General features: G+C 62.5%; 1 protein-coding gene across 10 annotated transcripts in view; it reads right to left on the bottom strand.

The window, feature by feature from the left end:
- The window catches only part of NFATC1 (nuclear factor of activated T cells 1), a 105,982-nt gene that overhangs the window by 64,825 nt on the left and 22,300 nt on the right, over positions 1–18,857 (bottom strand). For all 10 annotated transcript variants that reach the window (XM_045041302.1, XM_045041300.1, XM_023242129.2 and 7 more), the window contains exon 3: positions 12,285–12,444. In XM_045041302.1, coding sequence (XP_044897237.1) covers positions 12,285–12,444 — 160 coding nt within the window. The remainder of the gene's footprint in view (positions 1–12,284; positions 12,445–18,857) is intronic.

Raw genomic sequence — 18,857 nt, 5'->3', positions numbered from 1 at the left:
TTTGTTTTTAGCTCCTGTGCTACCTCAGCACTTGTGGGGCAGTGACAGGCGGGTGACAAGTGGGGCAAGTCCTCTCGCGCTGCCACTCGCGCTCGGGCAGGTGGGGGCGAGCGAGCCGCTCGCGCAGAACCATCCGTCCGAAGGGAAATTTACGTCCATCTGGGTGTTAGATCCGAATCTTCACACGACGCCCCAAAGGGGAGCCGTGTGGAGAGGGAGACCCGGCCCCCAAACGGGATTCGCTTGTTACCCCCACGCTTCTGGCCACCATGCTACCCTGTGAGCCTGCGGGGCGTGAGCGCGGCTGTCACACCGGATCCCGAATCCTCACGGCCTGCACCCGCGCTGCTCCCCCCCCCCCCACAAGGGTGTCCTACATCCACACAAATTCCTGCCAAATAATGGGAAGGAAAATCCCACGTGTCTGCTCGCCGGCACCATCACTGGACACGGGAGGGGACGGCGCTACACCGACCACGGCGGGGCCTGGGGATCGGCCGTCATGCCAACTCACATCTGTGACCACCACGGCACACAAATGGCCGGTGCCGTCAGACGCCGACCCCCCACTCCCGGAGGCCGCGTTAAGGGGAGCGGGAGACGAGAAAACCACGAATGAGAACGGAACCACCGCGTAACACGTGGGGCCGAGGTTGGCGGAAGCCCCGACTGAGCACACGTGACGGGTCCACGCAGGCCTGTTCTCTCCCAGCAGCCGGCCCCACCTCTCTCGGCCAGGCCTCCAGGCAGCTGCTAAAAACAGCGGGCAGAGCTATCTCTGAGCTGTGCCTCTGCTGAAAAGTAAGTGTGCGAGGGGCCGCAGCCTCCCTGCCTCACCACGATGCCTGGGATAAAGCCGCCAGATAAAGACAGTACAGACCTCAAGAGGCTGGCGGTGTTGTGCGTGCACGAGTATACACACGCAGAAGCACGTGTCTCGCAAGACGGTGTGAGCATGTGCAGACGCGTGCTTGCGGGGAGGCATGAGCAGGTGTGCCAGGTGTGGGTAGAGAGGGTGGCTGTCCCGTGGAGAAGCGGGTGGGGCAGGACGAGGTGACGGCCCAGGTGCAGGCCCCACCCTCACTCACAGCCCCCAAACACCTGCGGGAAATCCAGGCAGACTTCCCGCAGGCAACGCCACAAGTCATTTTCAACAGCTCTACTGAGGCAACGTTTTCCACGGCATAAAATTGACCCGTTTTAACCACGTAATGTAAGACTTGTAGTCTCTCCTGGAAAAAAGCTCAGGGACACAAGGAAAGCAGCTAAAACAGGCTGTTTTCTGATGTTGTTAACGTCGGCACCACACTGCCTTCTCGGGAAGGGCCAAGGGAGACTCGGTTACCATGAGGACCGTGTACCGCACCGGGTCTCTCGGAGCCGCTGCCCGCAGTGGCCCTGAGCGGGGGGGGGGGGGCACACGGCACCTCGTCGCCGCGAGGTCCAGCTTCTCGGAGGGCAGAAACGCCCGAGGTCGAGGTCGTGGGGTCAGATGTCCGTCACCTGTGACTGTGTCCACATACTCTTGGGTCCATCTGTCCCTGTCTTCAGGGGGCCAGGGAAGTGATTAGCAGGTGTGACCAGCCAGGCAGGGCCAGGAGTGGCTGCACCGTGTGTCCCAGACGCGGGCCCTCCCTTCTCTCCGAAGATTGGAAAGTGCCGGCCCCTTGGCTGGCCGCAGCGAGGTCCAGAAGGACCTAGAGTCACAGACAAAAGTGGGTCCTGGCACACGTCCGAGGGAGACAGAAGACGGAGGACTGTGGCTCTCACCGGAAAATCAATTATGTGAGTCTAACGTCTTCACAAAAGCAACTGTGCCATCAGAGGGGGACAGAGGATGGAACAGAGGGGGGGCGCTCAGGCAGGAGCAGAACTTCTGACAGACCACGGCAGCCTGCCCAGCTGTCCCCGGGCCCCAGGGCCCCCCGGGGGCTTTGGTCTCCGTCGGTCTCTGTCCCCTTTCCTCGCCGCCATGCCCAGGGTGACCGTGCCGGAGGGCCTGGCTGCGGGGTCTGGGGTGGGTGTGGGGTGTGGCCAGCAGACTCCATGGGAGGCAGGAGATGGGACACCAGCGAATGGTGCCACATGAGGCTGCGCACACCGTCCTGGGGCCACATCTGAAGAACCGGTAATCGGAGCAAAGAGCATCCACGGCGGGGAACACGGCTCAGAGGCCCGCGGACAGAGCCGTGAGCGGCTCCGGGCTCTGCAGCCTTGCGTCTTCCCAGCACCTTCCCCGGGTGCCCGGTGCACCTCCAGATCTGGGCACACACCCACGCGACGTGGGCTCCAGTCTGGAGGTAACGGACCACAGACCTGGTGATGGACGCCCCAAACCCTGTGCCACGGAAGGGGAGCTGGGGGGGCCCACTCCCTCCACACACACACACACACACACACACACACACACACACACACGTGCACACACATGAAATACGCACGGGCTCACACACGTGCACACACTCGGGCACATCCACCTGTGCGTGCACACAGGCCTGTGAGCGTACACACGTGTGCATGCGTGTGTCTGCGTGTGCACTACCCCCAGCAAACCTTCTGGCTTTACACCGCACAGTGTTACGTAAGTTCTCGGAATTCCTCCCGCGAGGGACTCCCTTGACTCGCACGAGGTTTGCCGCGTAAGCCAGATCTAGAGGTGCTCGCCGCCAGCCCACGAAGCCCTCCAGCCGTGGTTTTCAAAGCTGACAGTCACACACGGTTCTAGCAACAAAACGGCTCTGAGGGGCTGCACGAGGTTCCTTTCAGGAAAAAGCTCATTTCTAGGGTTCCCCACGTTGGGTGTACGGAATTTTTCTACCTTTCTGAAAAAGCGCAAAATAAACAAGCCAAGGGCTGTGGTTAACGAGTCCATCGTCTAAGTATTCAGGACACACGACACCCAGAGACCGTGCCCGCCCAGGACCACGGGCCACTGCCCGTGGGCGGCACGGGGACAGTCGCTGCCTCTGTGGCCCATACTCACTTCCGTTAATGGGACGGTTCCATTTTACAACAGATTTTAAATTTTTCAAGGCCTTGAATGGCCAACTGTTCACTCAAAACCCCCTACACTTTACTTCACATCAGCGTGGGTGTGCATCTTGGATGAGACGTGGATGAAATTGCTCGGCTGTCCCTCTCCCGGGGCCTGGGGCGCTCACTGGACGCACACACGGGGCGAAGGCAGGGTCTGGAACACCTGCCAGCATGTCCCGTCCCACCAGTGAGGTGCTGCACGGGGCAGGCGCCAGGCAGGGCTGGAGTCACGCGTCCCCCGGCTACCCCGCTGCGTCCCAGGGTCGGGACGTGGTCTCCAGGAGGGAGGGGCTTTGAGAGGAAAAGGTGGGCAGCGTCCTGTGGCTCCGCAGTTGTGAGGCCTTAGCTGACTCGGTTTCCAGACTTGACTGTAAGAAACAGGTCCCATCTTGACTCAGGACTTGGCCTCAAGGCCGCCCAGCCTGCGAAGCTACCTGAACGCACGATCCCCGGGGCTTCAAGAGCAGCTGTGCACTGTTCTCGGGCCCTGGCAAAGCTAGCCTGTCGTTCGAGGGGGTCAGGGGCGCCAGGCACACGTCCGCCTCTCGCCACGGGGCTCATCTTCTTCCCCATCGAGACCTCAGACCTGCCCCCACTGATGACGGGGGAGAAGGGCTCACACACGTGGGTCCGACGAGGTCAGCGCAGGAGCTCACCTGGCACCGGGACCCCCGCCAGTCCGCAGGCACGGTTGGCGCGTGTCCCTAATTCAAGGACACGTCCAGACGCCGAGAGAGATAAGGTCCTAGTCCGCAGGCCGTGTTTCCCGGGACGCCACTTTCCGGCATGCCGTCACCGTGAGCCTTCCTTCCGAGTGGTTCCCATCCAGCAAGTGACAGAGGAGGAGCTTCTGGCCAAGGGCAGGGAGACGCGCAGAATCCCCGGGGCTTTGTACGGCTACAGGGCACAGTGGTTGTGTGTGAGCGCTGAGTGGAACACACGGTCTCCAGGCTGGTTCCGGCTGAGCCGAGCGCGGGCGGGCAGAGGCCAGAGGGAGGGAAGGGAGGCTTGGGCGGCAGCTCTGTGGCCGTGTGGGCACCTGCCGCCCGCTAGCCCACCACACACAGGCGCGTCGTCCCTCACGGGAGCAGGGCAGCCGAGGCCACCGAGCCCCGACCCCTGCGGGCTGACCCTACAGATGGGACGGCTCTGAAGTGACCCAGAGACGTCACCCACGGAGCCGGCGGGCGGGATTCACACAGGCACGTGTGGAAGCATCCAGAGAAGAGAAATTACATTACTTCTGGATCAAAGAACGTTTTGCACGGAAACACTACATTTAGTGTTTCTAATTAAAAACATGCTGAGAAGACCCAACTTTCTGCTGAGGGAAAAATGATCTAGAAACAGAGCGCGTAAGAGCCTCAGAAACCATTTGGAAATGTTAAACTACAGCAGCAAACATAACTTCAGTGACTCCAGAACCCAGAGCACCCCCAGGAACCTGGCCATGGTGGAGAAAACTTCTGGAAACGTCCGTCTTCAAAGAAGGGCCCATCCAGCGGTGTGGTAGGTGTGGCGTCTACACAGGCACGGGCTCCCATGAACTCACGGACCTGCCCACTGGTGGCCTGCCCCTGGAGGAGAGGGTGTCTGGGACCCCCTCAGGACCTCCCGGCCCCACAGGGTGGCCCCCGCCCCCCGCAGAGGCCACTCACCCCCCGGCCAGGCCCTCGGTGTTTGCCGTCAGTGACCCAAAGGACAGCGAGGGCAGGGCCCCAGCACATCGGCTGATGGAGGTGCTGCACAGCCTGCTGCCCGCAGCCCTCCTCCCTGCACCCAGTGCTGCTGAGGGGACACCGCCCGCGAGGCTGGTCAGGGAGCGATTGCGGGTCCCACCTTGGCGCTCTCAGGCCGCAGCTGGGCCCAGCGTCATCTGTGCTGACGCGGAGCAGAACCCAGTGTTCTCCCGGATCAGGGAGAGGGACTGTGGGCAGCCCGGCTCGGCGGGACCGTGGCTGCCAGCCCGGGACACACGGCCGACGCTCAGGGACAGTCACGGAACAGCAGCTCAGGAAGGAAGCGTTCTCCAGTCCACAGACTGCTCTCAAACACGGGACAGACTTTAAAACCACAGGGCAACAGACAAAAACCCAAGCATCTGGACAGTCGGTCACTGGCCACCCGCCTCCTTGGCGTGCAGGAGCACTGAGTCCTGAGCTACCTGCGGCCCGCAACGGGGGTCTACACTGTAGGTCTCAGCACGTCCGCCTCTCCCTGTGTCGCCCTGCACTGGTGGGGCCGCTGGGGGACAACACCCGGGGTAGAGCCTGGCTCACAGGCCGAAGACCAGCCCCGCCAGGCACCACAGGCCAAGGGCCAGCCAGTGGGAACAAAGCCGGACCTCAGAGCACACGGAGCAGGGACCCCCTGCCAGGCGCAGCCCCACCCGCGGGCACCAGGTGCCTGTCACTTGGCCGCCATGGGGAGGCACAGCTGGGATGTGGATTTCCCAATTTTGACATGTTTATTAGAGATGATAATTTCCTGGGGCATCTGGGTGGCTCAGTCAGTTAAGCATCTGACTTGATTTGCGCCCAGGTCATGATCTCACGGTTCGTGAGTTCAAGCCCCAATCAGGCTCTGTGCTGACAGCGTGGAGCCTGCTTGGGATCCTCTCTTCCCCCCTCTCTCTCTGCCCCTCCCCTGCTCACCCTCTCCCTCTCTCTCTCTCTCTCTCTCTCTCTCTCAAAATAAACTTTTTATAATTCTTCACCATTGTCTCCAGTTAAATTGCCTGGCGCCCCCCCCATCACACCCTCCCCCCCATCACGCATGCGCCTGATGTCACGTTTCTGAGGCACAGGCACGCATCTCTACGTGGAAGAGTCCCGCACGCTACTCTGCCCTCAGAGGGCCTTTCAGAAAACCGCCTGAGAACACTCTTTTACAGTTTCCACAGCCTGCAACAAGAAAGCTCAAGTGCTGAATCAAGATTTCTGGCGGCTTCCACTACAACGCTACTCACGGACTTGATTCCCAGGGGGATGTCTGGGCGGCACGGAAACCAAAACCACGCTCCCATCAGCTTGGGGGAACAACCAAACTCAAACGGGCGTCCAGGAGCCCGCCTGAGTCCGTCTGCCTTCTCTGCACACCAGCAGGTGGCAACAATATTCCAAGGACCCCCCCAAACTGAGATGACAACAGACTGGCCACCTGAATGGCACTACTACAGTGACACAAGGCACTGGGGCACCTCTCTCCACGGTCCCAGCGGACGTCTCTGGCTTTCTTAAGAGGGACGAGCCCTCGTCGTCATAAAAGTTGGTAACACATTTCAGGGTGCTGGGCAGGTACAACCATTGTGGACCCACCTGTGTTGGGGGCCAGATGGCCCCCCTGCCTGACCAGGACAGGGCGGCACCTACAGAACTGTGTGTACTCAGCAGACCACCTGCCTGGACGCCCCCCTGGACGCCCCCCTGGACGCCTGCCTGGGCATGCTGCAAGGGTATGGGCGGCCCCAGGAACCTGAGTCCACACCCCCTCCAAGTCGGCCAGACTGGACTGCGGGGCCGGCTGACATTGGGTTGGGGTCAGAACTGCATTTGAATCCCCACTGCGTGAGGGCTCCGTGGGAGGGGCTGTTCCGTGGATGCCGACGCTCCCACCCAGCCAGGCCCATGAAAGTTTGTCATCAAGTACTAGTTTATTCCGGTAACATCTATTTCTCTGCCTTTTGTGGAAATCCTGGCTTTCCAGGTTAGCAGCCCTGTCTGGACAGAAGTGACACCTGCCGTGACAAGCCAGGTAGGAGACGACGGGGTGCACGTCTGGGTGAAAGACCGTGCCGTGGGCCTGGGCAAGCCTCTCTCCACCCGCCCGCTCACACCCAGGTTTCTCACACCACAGCTCTGCAGCCCCACCATTCAGGCGGGTGAGACAACAGCAGCGAGACTTTGCCAGCCCAGCCTCCAGGACGGGAGGACGCGGGCTCTTCCCCAGTGTGTCTGTCCCTGGGCTGCAGGCCTCAGAGGCCTCACATTACAGGGACACTTGCCACGCACTTGCTGGGGCACAGCTCAGCCCCGATGCACCCGGGGCAGCCTGCCTGAGCCTGAGGCCAGGGTGGTGTCCGGGTCCCTCGAGACCCCCGCCCTCGGCTCCAGGGCCGATTCCGGCATTACTGGGCAGGACTGATGCCAGCCACCGGTCACCAACCACCCGTCACCGACCGGGAGCCTGGAACCGACAACACCAAATACAAGTCTAAAGTGCCGTTTACGACCTCGCGAGACTTCCCAAGGCTTCTCGTCTCAGTGACCTATTAATTATTCACGCAGACCCGGCCTCCTGTGTGGTGGGCTAGATGCTATCAGACAGTTATTTCGGGAGCTTGGTAAACAGAGCTTAATTCTTTGACCCCTGGCTCAGAGGTCAGCGATGTCCCCCAGGTTGCTCCTTGGGCCCCTGCAGGGCAGCTGGGAACAGACAGGTTCTCTGCAGACGGGCCACCGGGCACAGCACAGGGCAGGAAGAACAGGCAGCGGGGTCACACAGGAAAACAGAAGAGAAAACCAGGGTCAGCAAACCCGTTTGGCCGGGAGCCCAGTCTGAAGGAGGGACCCTCAGGGCAGAATCCTCTGGGTTCTCAGAGGCAACACTGGAAGAGGGCCAGCCTTCCTGCGCCCCCTGGGAAGGCAAGTCTCACGCAGGCCCTTCCGACGCCTCCCACCTTGCCCAGGGCCCGGGGGCCTCGCTCTGCCGGACCCTCTGACGGCCACACGCCGGCCTCCCAGGGCCGGGACTACAGCCGGGGCAAGGCTGTCCCAGGAGGCCACGGGTACTAACGTGGGCGCTCGGGAGACACGGACGCCGGCAGAGCCCACGTGACTGCTGAAGTCCCTTCCCACCCTCCAGTCCCGGCCCGTGCCTGGGAAGGAGGCACCTCCCGGAGGCAGGTGCACCGGGCGGCTCCTTCCTACAGTCAGGGACACGGCTGACCCGGAGCAGGTCCTGCCCTGGGGCACGGCTGGGTGTCCCGTTCTGCACAGGGGCTGCGATTTGACGCACAGACTTGGAAACGCGGCAGAGCCTGGTTGTCAGCGGCTGGCACGGGGACGTCATGTTGCCATCAGGTTTCCCCAGGAACCGCCCCTGCACGGCCTGGTGGCAAGGGCGGGCACCCGGCTTCCGAAAAGGGAGGAGCGGGCATGGCGCTGGGGCCCCGTGTCAGGATGCGCTAAAATGACTCCCCACAGGATAAAACCTGTGGTTAGCAGGCTTTCGCGGCACCTGAGAGGGTTTTCTATTTTCACGTGTTTTGTAATTACGCACTAACGCTATTTTCACCCAGTGTGCGGGCCACCGACTGAAAAAGAGAGCAAACCCTCCAAACCCCTTCTTTTTAACTGCTCACCTCATACGTGCACAGACGGGAATTCACTTTGCCACAGATCCATCAGAAAAGCCTCAGTCGCTCATCTCTCACCCGCAAGAGACCCTCTCAGCACCTGACAGTTTCTGCTAGGCACCATTTTCTTGCTGTATTTCCCCCGTGAGGCTGGGGGGGGGGGGGGGGGGGCGTTCGGCCCGTTCAAACCACAACCCACTCTTGCATCTAATCTGAAACAATCGTTCAGATGTTGTAAATGCCACTTCAAGTTCCGTAATCCTCGCCGTAACATCCACACTAGAGACTGGAGGCGGGGGTCCCGCGAGGGGCGACGGGCACAGGCGGACAGACGCAAAGCACCCGGATACCCGGGCTGTGCTGCCCGCCCTCCCCAACCCCCAGGACAGTGGCCACCGGCCACGGACCGTCCTCAATCACATGTGCCAAGTCCCGGGCGTCGCACGTCCACACGGAAGGCGCTAACGTCCGCACGCGGCTGTCCCCACTGCAGGACCCGCTCCCCCTGCTGCATTTACTTTCAAGAAATGGGGGTGTTTTGCTGCCGGATTCTCTCTTCTCCGTGAGCTGCTCCGCGGCCTTTCTTGTCCACAGCAGTGCACTTTTGTTCGGTGAAAACGGCTGCGGGAAAGGGAGTCCAATGTCTGTAGTCACAGAGCCGGGCTGATGCCCGCGTCCCCCGACCTCAGCCCGCCGTGAAGGCGGGACGGAGAACGCCCAGCTGGCCGCGGTGTGTGCATCCCGCAGCCAAGCAGGCAAGCACTAGTCAGCATGAAGCGCAGGGCCACAAGCACGGTCCCTGCAAACTCCAGCTGCTGACTGTCGTCTGGGCGGACGGCCTTTCTCTCTGGGGCTCCTCCCCTGGCAGGCCTTCTGTTTATCGGAATGGAATAAAGTAAAAGCGTGCCGTGCCCTGCCAGGCGCCCTCCGGCTGGCCTCCTTCCCCCAGTGACCGGTCGGGGCTCCTGATTTCGTGGCGAGGGCCAAGCATTCCCCATCCACCGCCTGGAGCTCTGGGCAGGAGAGCAAGCCCGACCCCACACGGGCGCCCGAGGGTCACAGCGACGGGCCCGGGCAGGAGGGCCGAAGCTTGTCAGGAACGGAGTCCACCGATGTCACACAGCGGCCACGCTCTGTGGCCACACATCCTCCCTGAGTAGAAGGGTGATGCCTTCGGGCGGTGGACACTACCTGTCCCCGTCACAGTTACCAAGGTGCCCCCGGAACACCAGTGACAAACGCTCCAGCTCTAAAGCCAAATGAATCTTCTTCCCGTCCAGTGTTTTCAGTTGGGAGGCCAGCACCCGCAGTCACCCCCGACACGTGGGCAGGAGACCCCAGCACGGCCTGGCGGTGCGTGGCGCCTCTTCCTGGGGAGCGCGGGGCTCCCTGATGCCTAGGCGCCTCAAGGCACATCCTCTGCTCTTCCCGTGTCCGGCGTAAGGATCCCCAAGACGTGGGAAGGGACAGACCGCGCACAGCCCGCTCCACATAAGGGAGCCGAGGGGACCAGACCTCAGGCCCACCCAGGAACTCCACGATCCGTGGTCTGTGTGGGCCACAGAACCTGCATTTCTAGCAACTCCCAGGTCAGGGCCCTCATGTTGAGAACCTCTGTCCTTCAGAAAGAAGGAAGTCTTTAAACCAACCACTAAAACCACTGAAAATACCCAAGCCAAAAGCAGCGTCACGTGAATGGAATTCACTTAAATAGTGGCCAAGGGGACCTTTTGTTGGCTCCTAATAATTTGCTGTTAGAGACGCCCTGGATGGACGCGGGGCGGCTGAGGTCTCCCCAGGCCGCCGCTCCAGGGACAGCGAGGTCTGGGCAAGAGGTACGGCCCGGGGCTGCGGGCACCTTCTCCTCACCGCCCCCACCTGAGCGGGCGGGACGGGGCCAAGCGTGAGTGCGGGCGGGACGGGGCGGGTGCGAAGTCTCTGCAGAGCCCCGAAAAGAGCGCCCTGGCTTTGCTGACACTTTACAGACTTTTACAGAAGAGCTCCTCAAAAATAAAACATTTTGATTCCGAGGTTATATTTAATTCACTCTCTGTTTACCCTCAACGAAGGAGTAACAGCCAGGGTCACGGCTCCTAAGAGGCGCGGAAGATGGCCCACCGCGCACACTGCCCACAGGTGCCATCAGGGAAGCAAGGCCGGCCCTCGGGCTCATCCTCCTCTTAACGTCTCGTCTGAATCAAACGTGTCAGCCTAGAAAGACGTGGGGAGAGCAGGCGTCCGACTGGACGCGGCATCAGCAAGGCTCCTGCCACCCACACGACCTACACGCCACAGGGGGTGGCCGCCAAGCGGGGACCTGCCGGCAACAGCAGTGGGTGGGCCCCCCCCCCCCGCCAGGGGCCAGGCCCACACGGAAGAACCCCAGCCCCCACCCAGGGCCAGGCCCACACAAGTGACCCCCGGCCCCCGCCTGAGGGACGACCCCCGGCCCCCACTTGAGGCCAGACTCACACGGGCGACCCCCGGCCCTTGCCCAAGGCTAGGCCCACAGGGACGACCCCCGGCCCCCACCCGAGGCCAGACCCACAGGGACGAACCCTGGCCCCACTCGAGGCCAGGCCCACGCGGACACAGACAACCCCTGGCCCCCACCCGAGGCCAGACCCACAAGGGCGACCCCCGGCCCCCACCCGCGGGACGACCCCCGGCCCCCACCCGAGGCCAGACCCACAGGGACGACCCCTGGCCCCACCCGAGGCCAGGCCCACGAGGACACAGACGACCCCTGGCCCCCACCCGAGGCCAGACCCACACAGACGACCCCCGGCCCCCACCCAAGGCCAGACCCACAGGGACAACCCCCGGCCCCCGTCAGGGGCCAGACCCACAGGGACGACCCCTGGCCCCCATCTGAGGCCAGGCCCACAGGACGACCCCCGGCCCCCACCCAGGGCCAGACCCACAGGGACGACCCCTGGCCCCCACCCGAGGCCAGACCCACAGGGACGACCTCTGGCCCTGCCCGAGGCCAGGCCCACAGGACGATCCCCAGCCTCCACCCAGGGCCAGACCCACACGGACGATGCCCGGCCCCCACCCGAGGCCAGACCCACAGGGACGACCCCTGGCCCCCATCTGAGGCCAGGCCCACAGGACGACCCCCGGCCCCCACCCAGGGCCAGGCCCACAGGGACGACCCCTGGCCCCCACCCGAGGCCAGACCCACAGGGACGACCTCTGGCCCCGCCCGAGACCAGGCCCACACGGGCGACCCCCGGCCCCCACCCGAGGGACGACCCCCGGCCCCCACCAGAGGCCAGGCCCACAGGGACGACCCCTGGCCCCCACCCGAGGCCAGACCCACAGGGACGACCCCTGGCCCCCACCCGAGGCCAGACTCACAGGGATGACCTCTGGCCCCACCCGAGGCCAGGCCCACGCGGACACAGATGACCCCTGGCCCCCACCCGAGGCCAGACCCACACAGGCGACCCCCGGCCCCCACCCAAGGCCAGACCCACACGGGCGACCCCCGGCCCCCACCCGAGGCCAGGCCCATAGGGACGACCCCTGGCCCCCGTCTGAGGCCAGGCCCACAGGACGACCCCCAGCCCCCACCCAGGGCCAGACCCACACGGGCGACCCCCGGCCCTAGAGATCCCTGAGAATCCCTGAAAGTAATCCCACGTGCACACAGTCTCAGCTGCTTACAGCTGGGTTTAAGCTACGGAGCCGAGAGCCACGTGGTCGTCCACTGCCAGCCACTGTCTTACGAAGGAAGAAAGCAGGACTTTACACTCTCAGCTGAAGGGGCCAGGGCAGAACAATTACGTTTTAAGAGAAAAAGAGCAGCGCACATAGAAGCACCACGAGCGGCGGACCAGGTGCCCCATTGGGCTCCCGGCGCGTCCTGCGGCCAGCAGACCGGTACCTGCACGCTGGGGTGTCCTCCGGCCGACGCCTTCACAGCCCCGCGGCTCCCCTCCGTCTCGTAGTGGGCTCTGTGGTGAGGCTTGGGCTGCACCTCGATCCGCAGCTCGTAGGGCCCCGAGCGCGAGGGCACCTGCCAGTCCAGGGCGGGGAGGGACGGGCTGCGGGAGAACACACAGGGCGTTAGATGGCGACGCCACGCGCCTCCTCGCACGCACACCGTGGCAGCGCTCCGCCACGTCCGACGTCCGACGTTCCCGTCGGGCGGGGGAACGACCCCGTGAGGCCAACGGTCGTGTGACCGGGACGCACGCCACAGGATGTCGTCGGGTCTCGAGACGAGGTTCTGGACAAGATGCAGACGTCGCGCACGACCTCAAAATAGTTCCCTCCCGTCGGGATACGCCTTTTTAAATGATTTCTCCTCCGTAACAGGACGGGTTCCGGAACTAACTGAAGATCCTTTCAAAGTCACCGAGGTACGAGCCTGACCGCAGGAACGGGAGGCCACGGCCCCGCTCGCCGGCCGTCCAGGGCTTGCCGGCCCCCCTTCTAACTGGCTCGCGGCGACCGCACCCCAGCCCCCTCGACCCAGGGGCCCACGCAGGACTAACGAGACGGCCTGCTCGCTGAGGGCGCAGACCCAGGAGAAGAGAGGGAAACCAGGGGTGTCACACGAGGTTACATGTGTGCGCTGGCAAGGGCAAGCGTGTGCACCTGCCAGATCCCATCCTAAGAGCCACGGAACCACGCTGTCTCCTCGTGGCACAGAGGTTTGCTTTAACAGCCCCGTTTCGTAGCTGCAGAGCTGGCGACCTTTGCAAAGGAGGCAATTTCCCCTTTGAAACCAGGTCCCGCTCTCCCGACGAAGTATACGCCTCAGGGCCCCGCCCCTTAGGAAGCTAACGCGCAGCCCTGAGCAGCTTTGGGCCACCTGTGCTGGCTGTTGTGTCCCCCCCACAGGACCGGGGTCTGGTCCACCGGCCACCGCGCTTCAACCACAGCCCGCTTCTGGGGGCCCTGTCTCCCCTTCACGCCCCTGCCTGCTGTGTGCACGTCAACTCCATTGTAATGAGATGCTGAAACAAAACCTGAGGCCCAGGGTCTCTCACTGTGTAGACAAACCTCACGGATCTCTAGAGAAACCGATCCAGCAACTTGACCAGTTAAGAGTGGGGTAAAGACACATGTGCGCAGGGAATCTGCCCAGGACTAAAACGGGCCAAAGTTGGCGTGAAATGCCAGCGTCGCTTCTAAAGGGCTTACACAGCCGTCAAATGAGACTTTTCCTGATGAAGGAAACGCCTTGGTGGCTCAGAGGCATTTCCTAGACGAGGTTATCAGCCGAGCGCCGGCTTCCGGTGACACCGAGGGCGGAAGGAAAGGCCATCTGGGAGGGCTTCTGGGGAGGGGTCGAGGGCGGGAAGGGGGTCGGCGGGTTGCTCCCCCGCCCGGACAGACTCCGCACAGCGCAGCGCGCAAACACCGCACCCCCGCTGTGGCGAGGGCGCCTCCGCTCAGAGTGTCCCACACACCAGCCCCGTGAGACCCTAACCGCTCCACCGACCTAGGTGAACAGAAAGAGAAACAAACTCTTGGGGCCACCTGCCTCCCGGAGGTAAAACCAGAAAGGGGGGGGCAGGAAGGAGGTGGGAGGCACCGCGGCAGGTCCCTGGAGTGTGGGCCTGGGCACAGGCGCTTTCTAATCTCCTGCGTACTTGAACGTGACCGAAGAGTAAATGTGCCCGAACGACCCGCCCTGGGTCATCGGCGAGTGTGCCCACAGCGCACGCGTGGCACGCGTGGACTCGCGTGATCACAAAGTGCTACGCTACACGCGGTTAAAGTCGCTGAAAATTCCCGGCATGGCGTTGGCAGCGCGACAACAGATGCAAACTCGTCTCTGGCTCAGAGACAGGGCCGAGCCCGGAGAGATATCTGGGGCCCTGGGGCCACAGCTCCGCGGTCCCCACGGGCCGGTCCCCACGCTGCCGCCCGGCCTCGGCCCCGGCTCCTGGGCTTTGCGCGCTGAACGTAGCAGATAACTCCGTACTTCAGACCCATCTTCGAGTTGATCTGGTCCTCTCAGTGCAACAAGAAAAAGGTGGCTGAATCCATAAGTAAGATGCACGTGACCCGTAGAGACTACCTGAAGCTCTCTATATGCACGCGCTCAAACATCTCAAAATCCTCCCCAGAAACGATCTCCACAATTGGATGTGTATCTGGGAGTATTCTCATTTAAAAAAGGGTGTATTTTAATAAAGTAAAATATGTAACTGGATACCCTGCCTTTTTTAAATTAAAGGCGTCCAGCATTTTGGCATACTGTTAAAAATTGATTCGATCCCAGTATCCTATTTTGCCATATAAGTAACTGATTGCTACCTCGCTGCTCGGACTCTGGGTTGTTTCCAATTTGTCGCTATCACCAGCGAGGTGAACGGCCAAGTAAGAGGCCTAGGCCACCTTCCTGGTCACATCAAAGGCAGCAAACCCTTGAACCCGTGGATGTGTCTCCAGACGCCGCCCCGAGACACTAAGGGAGGCCCCTCATCGGCCGGGTCGTGCGTGTGACCCCGCTGGAGAATGTGCGCCCATCCTGCCAACACACCCCACCAAAGACCTTGCTGGGGCCTCATGGTCACAGACACACCAAGTGCAAAACAGCCCGTTAGATATTAATAACAAACACTTCAAACCAGCAGCAGTAACCTCTGCAAATCTCAGGAGGGCTCCACATCTGTCTGATTTCTTTTTTTTTAATGTTGATTTATTTTTGAGAGAGAGACAGAGCAGGAGTGGGGGAGGGGCAGAGAGAGAGGGTGACACAGAATCTGAAACTCCAGGCTCCGAGCTGGCAGCACAGAGCCCGACGTGGGACCTGAACCCACAAACCGTGAGACCATGACCTGAGCTGAAGTCGGACGCCCAACCAACTGAGCCCCCAGGAGCCCCATCGTCTGATTTCTCATATGCATTTTTCCCAAGACAACGCGTGCCCCCCCAACCCCTGGCCTGAAGGCCTGGCGCCCAGCCCCACAGACGGCCTGGTCCTGCCGCGTCCTCCAGATCTGCTCCGGGTTGACGGTCACCGTCCTTAGTACTGTTCACACTCATTTGAAAGTGACACGTAATGATTTCACAATCGCAGGACACAGGTCTTGTCAACTCCGTGTGAAGCACAAACCGGTGAAACGGCACGGGAACACCAGCCCCGTGTAAGGTATACAGTTGGCCAAAGCTGCTTTCAGCTTGAAGAGCCCGAACTCCTTTCGTCCCCCAAGACCACAGGTCAGGTTCAGCTGCCGGGCCTGGCGCAGAGGGGACTCTGGGAAATGTGCCACCACGAAGGAGCAGCGTCCTGCGGACGCCCTCCCTCCCCCGCTCACTCCCTCTCTCTTCTCTCTGTCCCTCCCCCACTCATTCCCTCTCTCTTCTCTCTCTGACCCTCCCCCCCCCCCAAAATAAACTTAAAAAAAACCGGTCGTCCTCGTCTCAGGAGACATAGATCCGAATCACGTGCCCATTACTATCATAACTACCCGAGCTGCTGTCGCATGTGGACCCCCCCCTCCCCCCAGAGCGGCCCTGGGGCCCGGGTCAGTGCCAGTCGCCTGGGGGGGGGGGGGGGCAGGGGCCCCTTCCGCCGGGAGCTCTGCCGTGTGCCAGGGGCCCAGATAGCACTGCCCCGTGTGACGGCTTCCCTCGAGCCGTCACAGTCTCCCCGGCGCCCCTTCCGAGCGTGGGCGAGGCCTCCCGTGGGGAGAGGAAGCCTCGCGCTCCCAGTCTGAATCACCCGGTTCTCGCAGCGGCTGCCACCGCCCGTTTCCCACGAGAAACGCCTTTCGACTCTCACTGAACCTCAGTCTTCCTCCACGTAGGCAAAGCGTGAAGGGTTCTTTTAAATGCTTGGTTCGCGGCACCTCCAGGCTGTGAGGAGGGAACCGGCCAGGTCCCGGCTGCGTCTGCCTGGCCGGTCCCGGGACCCCGGAGAAGCCCTTCCCGCCCGGGCCGCCAGCTCCACCCCTCACCAGAGTCGCGGGCCGCATGGGCAGAGGCCGGCGTCTCTAGACCCCGCAGGACCTTGTCGACGGCCCCTTCCCTTCGGCGACGTTGCCCAGAAGCACCGTCAGCAGGGCCGTCCGCTGAGCCACACATCTGTGCTTTGCGGCACGACACAGCCTCCTCGTGTCACAGCACCAGTTCCTAACAGGTATTCGGTGACACGTGGTGCCCTGACCGCCTCGCACACAAAGCTGAAGAGCGCCGTGGCTTCTGCGGGGCCCTCCAGCGTTTCTGTGCAGGGGACCCGACGAGCCAGAGGCCCAGCCGCCGGGAGAACCGCTGAGGCCGGGGGGGGGGGGGGGGGGGGGGGGCTGTTTGCACTGGAACTCAAAACCAAGGTGACCTTGATGACACCGCACTGCTCCTGCCAGGGCCCGGGGCACACAGAAGTCTCCAAGCCTCAGCACGGCTCACACGACAGTCAGCCACCCGGCCGGCGCTCTGGGAGACCCATGGCTGACGGGGCCACGGCAGGGCTCAGGCCAGACCTCCAAAGCCCCGAGACTCTGGATGGAAATCACCTCGTCAGTGACCACTGACGCCAGAGAGGGACACCGGACGTCTGCCTCCCGAGGGGCGTGCGCTCGCCATTTTGCCAAAACACGAAGCCAGATGACCAAATTCGGCGCCAGTCTGAGAAACAAAAAACAAAACAGGGACTACCCAGGACAGGAGAGCCTGCAAAGCAACACCACGGGGGCACCAGGGAGACCCAGCCTGGGTGGGGGGACGCCCTGATGGCCGACGGGGTCGTGGCTCCAAAGAGACGCCCGCTGAACGTGTAGATGAGATGATGCGACGTCTGGGCTGTGGGACAGCCAGGAGGGGACGGCAGGGACTCTGTCGCACGCGTCCTCGGCTCTCCACGGTACCGAGTAGCAGGCGGGGCCAGGTTCTCAAGGGAGGCGACAGCGCTCACGGGGCCGCTGTGGTATTCGGGGCCCGGCCGCGTGATCCGTGTCTCTTTCTGTGTATCCACAGCTTACAGATACTTAGCACTTAGAAGAAAGCTGTAACGGCTTTTATGAGCCCTATTTTCCTAAAGTAGCTGAAGCCGTAAACTCTGAACTTGGCAGGACTCAGGCCCGCCCAAAGGAAGGACAACCGAAACTTAAGGAAAACGAAATTATCGAAGTTTGAACGCAACACATTTTCTCAGGGTCGCGGCCAAAGGCCTCCTCTCCTCTCATCTGTTTTTTTTGGTTTTCCCTCTCATTTTAAAGAGGGTTATCAGTGCGGTTCTCAGGCCCTTCGCCCGGGATCCGGGCACAGGGTGCGCCCGGGACCACACAGGAGTCCTGGCACAGGCCCGCCCGCCCCCGCCCGGCTCTGGGCTGAGAAGCTTCTTCCCACACCCGAGAGGTCGACCTTCCTGGAGGGCAGCTGAGTCCTGTCGGGAAGGGACAGGTAGGTCCACCCGTGATGAAACCTTGGCTGACCGCCCACCAGCGTTCCAGGGCCAGGCGCCCTTCCCTGTGCACGTCCTCCCTGCAGCGCCCACTGTCGGGGCCCACAGGGTGGCCCCCCGGGAAGGAGGGGCTTCGCTTCTGCGGGGACGGAAGTCCGGGGGAGACCTCGCACAGGACTTTGCTCCCGGAGCCTTGGGCCCTCGCTGCCCGACGGCTGCCTCTGCTCCGTCACTGAGGGTGACTCGGAGCAGGACCTGGGACAGATGCCGCAGGGAGGACGGTCATGCGGAGGATGCAGGAAAGGCACAAGGAGGCCATCGTCTGCAGACTCCCGAGTGAGCCGTCTGCCCCCACCCCGCCCCTCCCCGTGGTTGGCGACGCGTCCCGTGATGGTCCTGGGACCCGGGAGCCCCTCCAGGAGGCCCGTCCACAGCGACACCGCCTCCTTGGCCCTGACCTGTCCCTGTGCCCCGTGTGCAGGCTCAGCAGCCCAGGGAGGCTGTGTCCAGTCAGGAGCTCCATTCACACTCAGCACAAACTGGGAACCTACGGCGTGCGAGCCATACTCCATACTCGTGCCGGATTCTAAACTGACACATTCGGTAAATTCCCTGATAATCTTTGCCTCAGGAGTCCCACCGCCCGGGCTTTTTCTAGCTCCCGGGGCACCCACATCACCCGCGTTCTGCCCCCAACTCGCAGACACGCCTCCACGGCCCCCACGGCCACAGACTGTGCCCTGACCTCACTGCCCTGCACTCAGATGGGGAGGGGTGGCCCAGAGCCCACGGCCTCCGCCAGCCCCCTGCCCTCCAGAACAGCCCAGACCGATCCAGTAATGCCAGAGATTCCCCACAGTCCCACCAGGCAGGGGCTGCTCAGAGAGGCAGAGAGGAGGCGGCTTTGTCCAGAAATCCAGACGCAGACGGAAACAACTACAAGGGACTCACCGTCGACCCAGCAGAAGGGAGCTCTGTACTGACGCCTCACTCCTGCCCCTGCGCTCCGCCCCTCCGGGACTAGACTGGACCTGTGTGGACACAGACCACCTCTCCCGGTGGCACTCGGGCAGCAGAACGCCACCAGCCACACGCTGC

Source organism: Felis catus, chromosome D3 (assembly GCF_018350175.1).
Source record: "Felis catus isolate Fca126 chromosome D3, F.catus_Fca126_mat1.0, whole genome shotgun sequence".
NCBI classification, from domain to species: Eukaryota; Metazoa; Chordata; class Mammalia; order Carnivora; family Felidae; genus Felis; species Felis catus.
The sequence above is the reverse complement of the archived record's forward strand: the minus strand, read 5'-3'. Positions and strand labels throughout refer to the sequence as shown.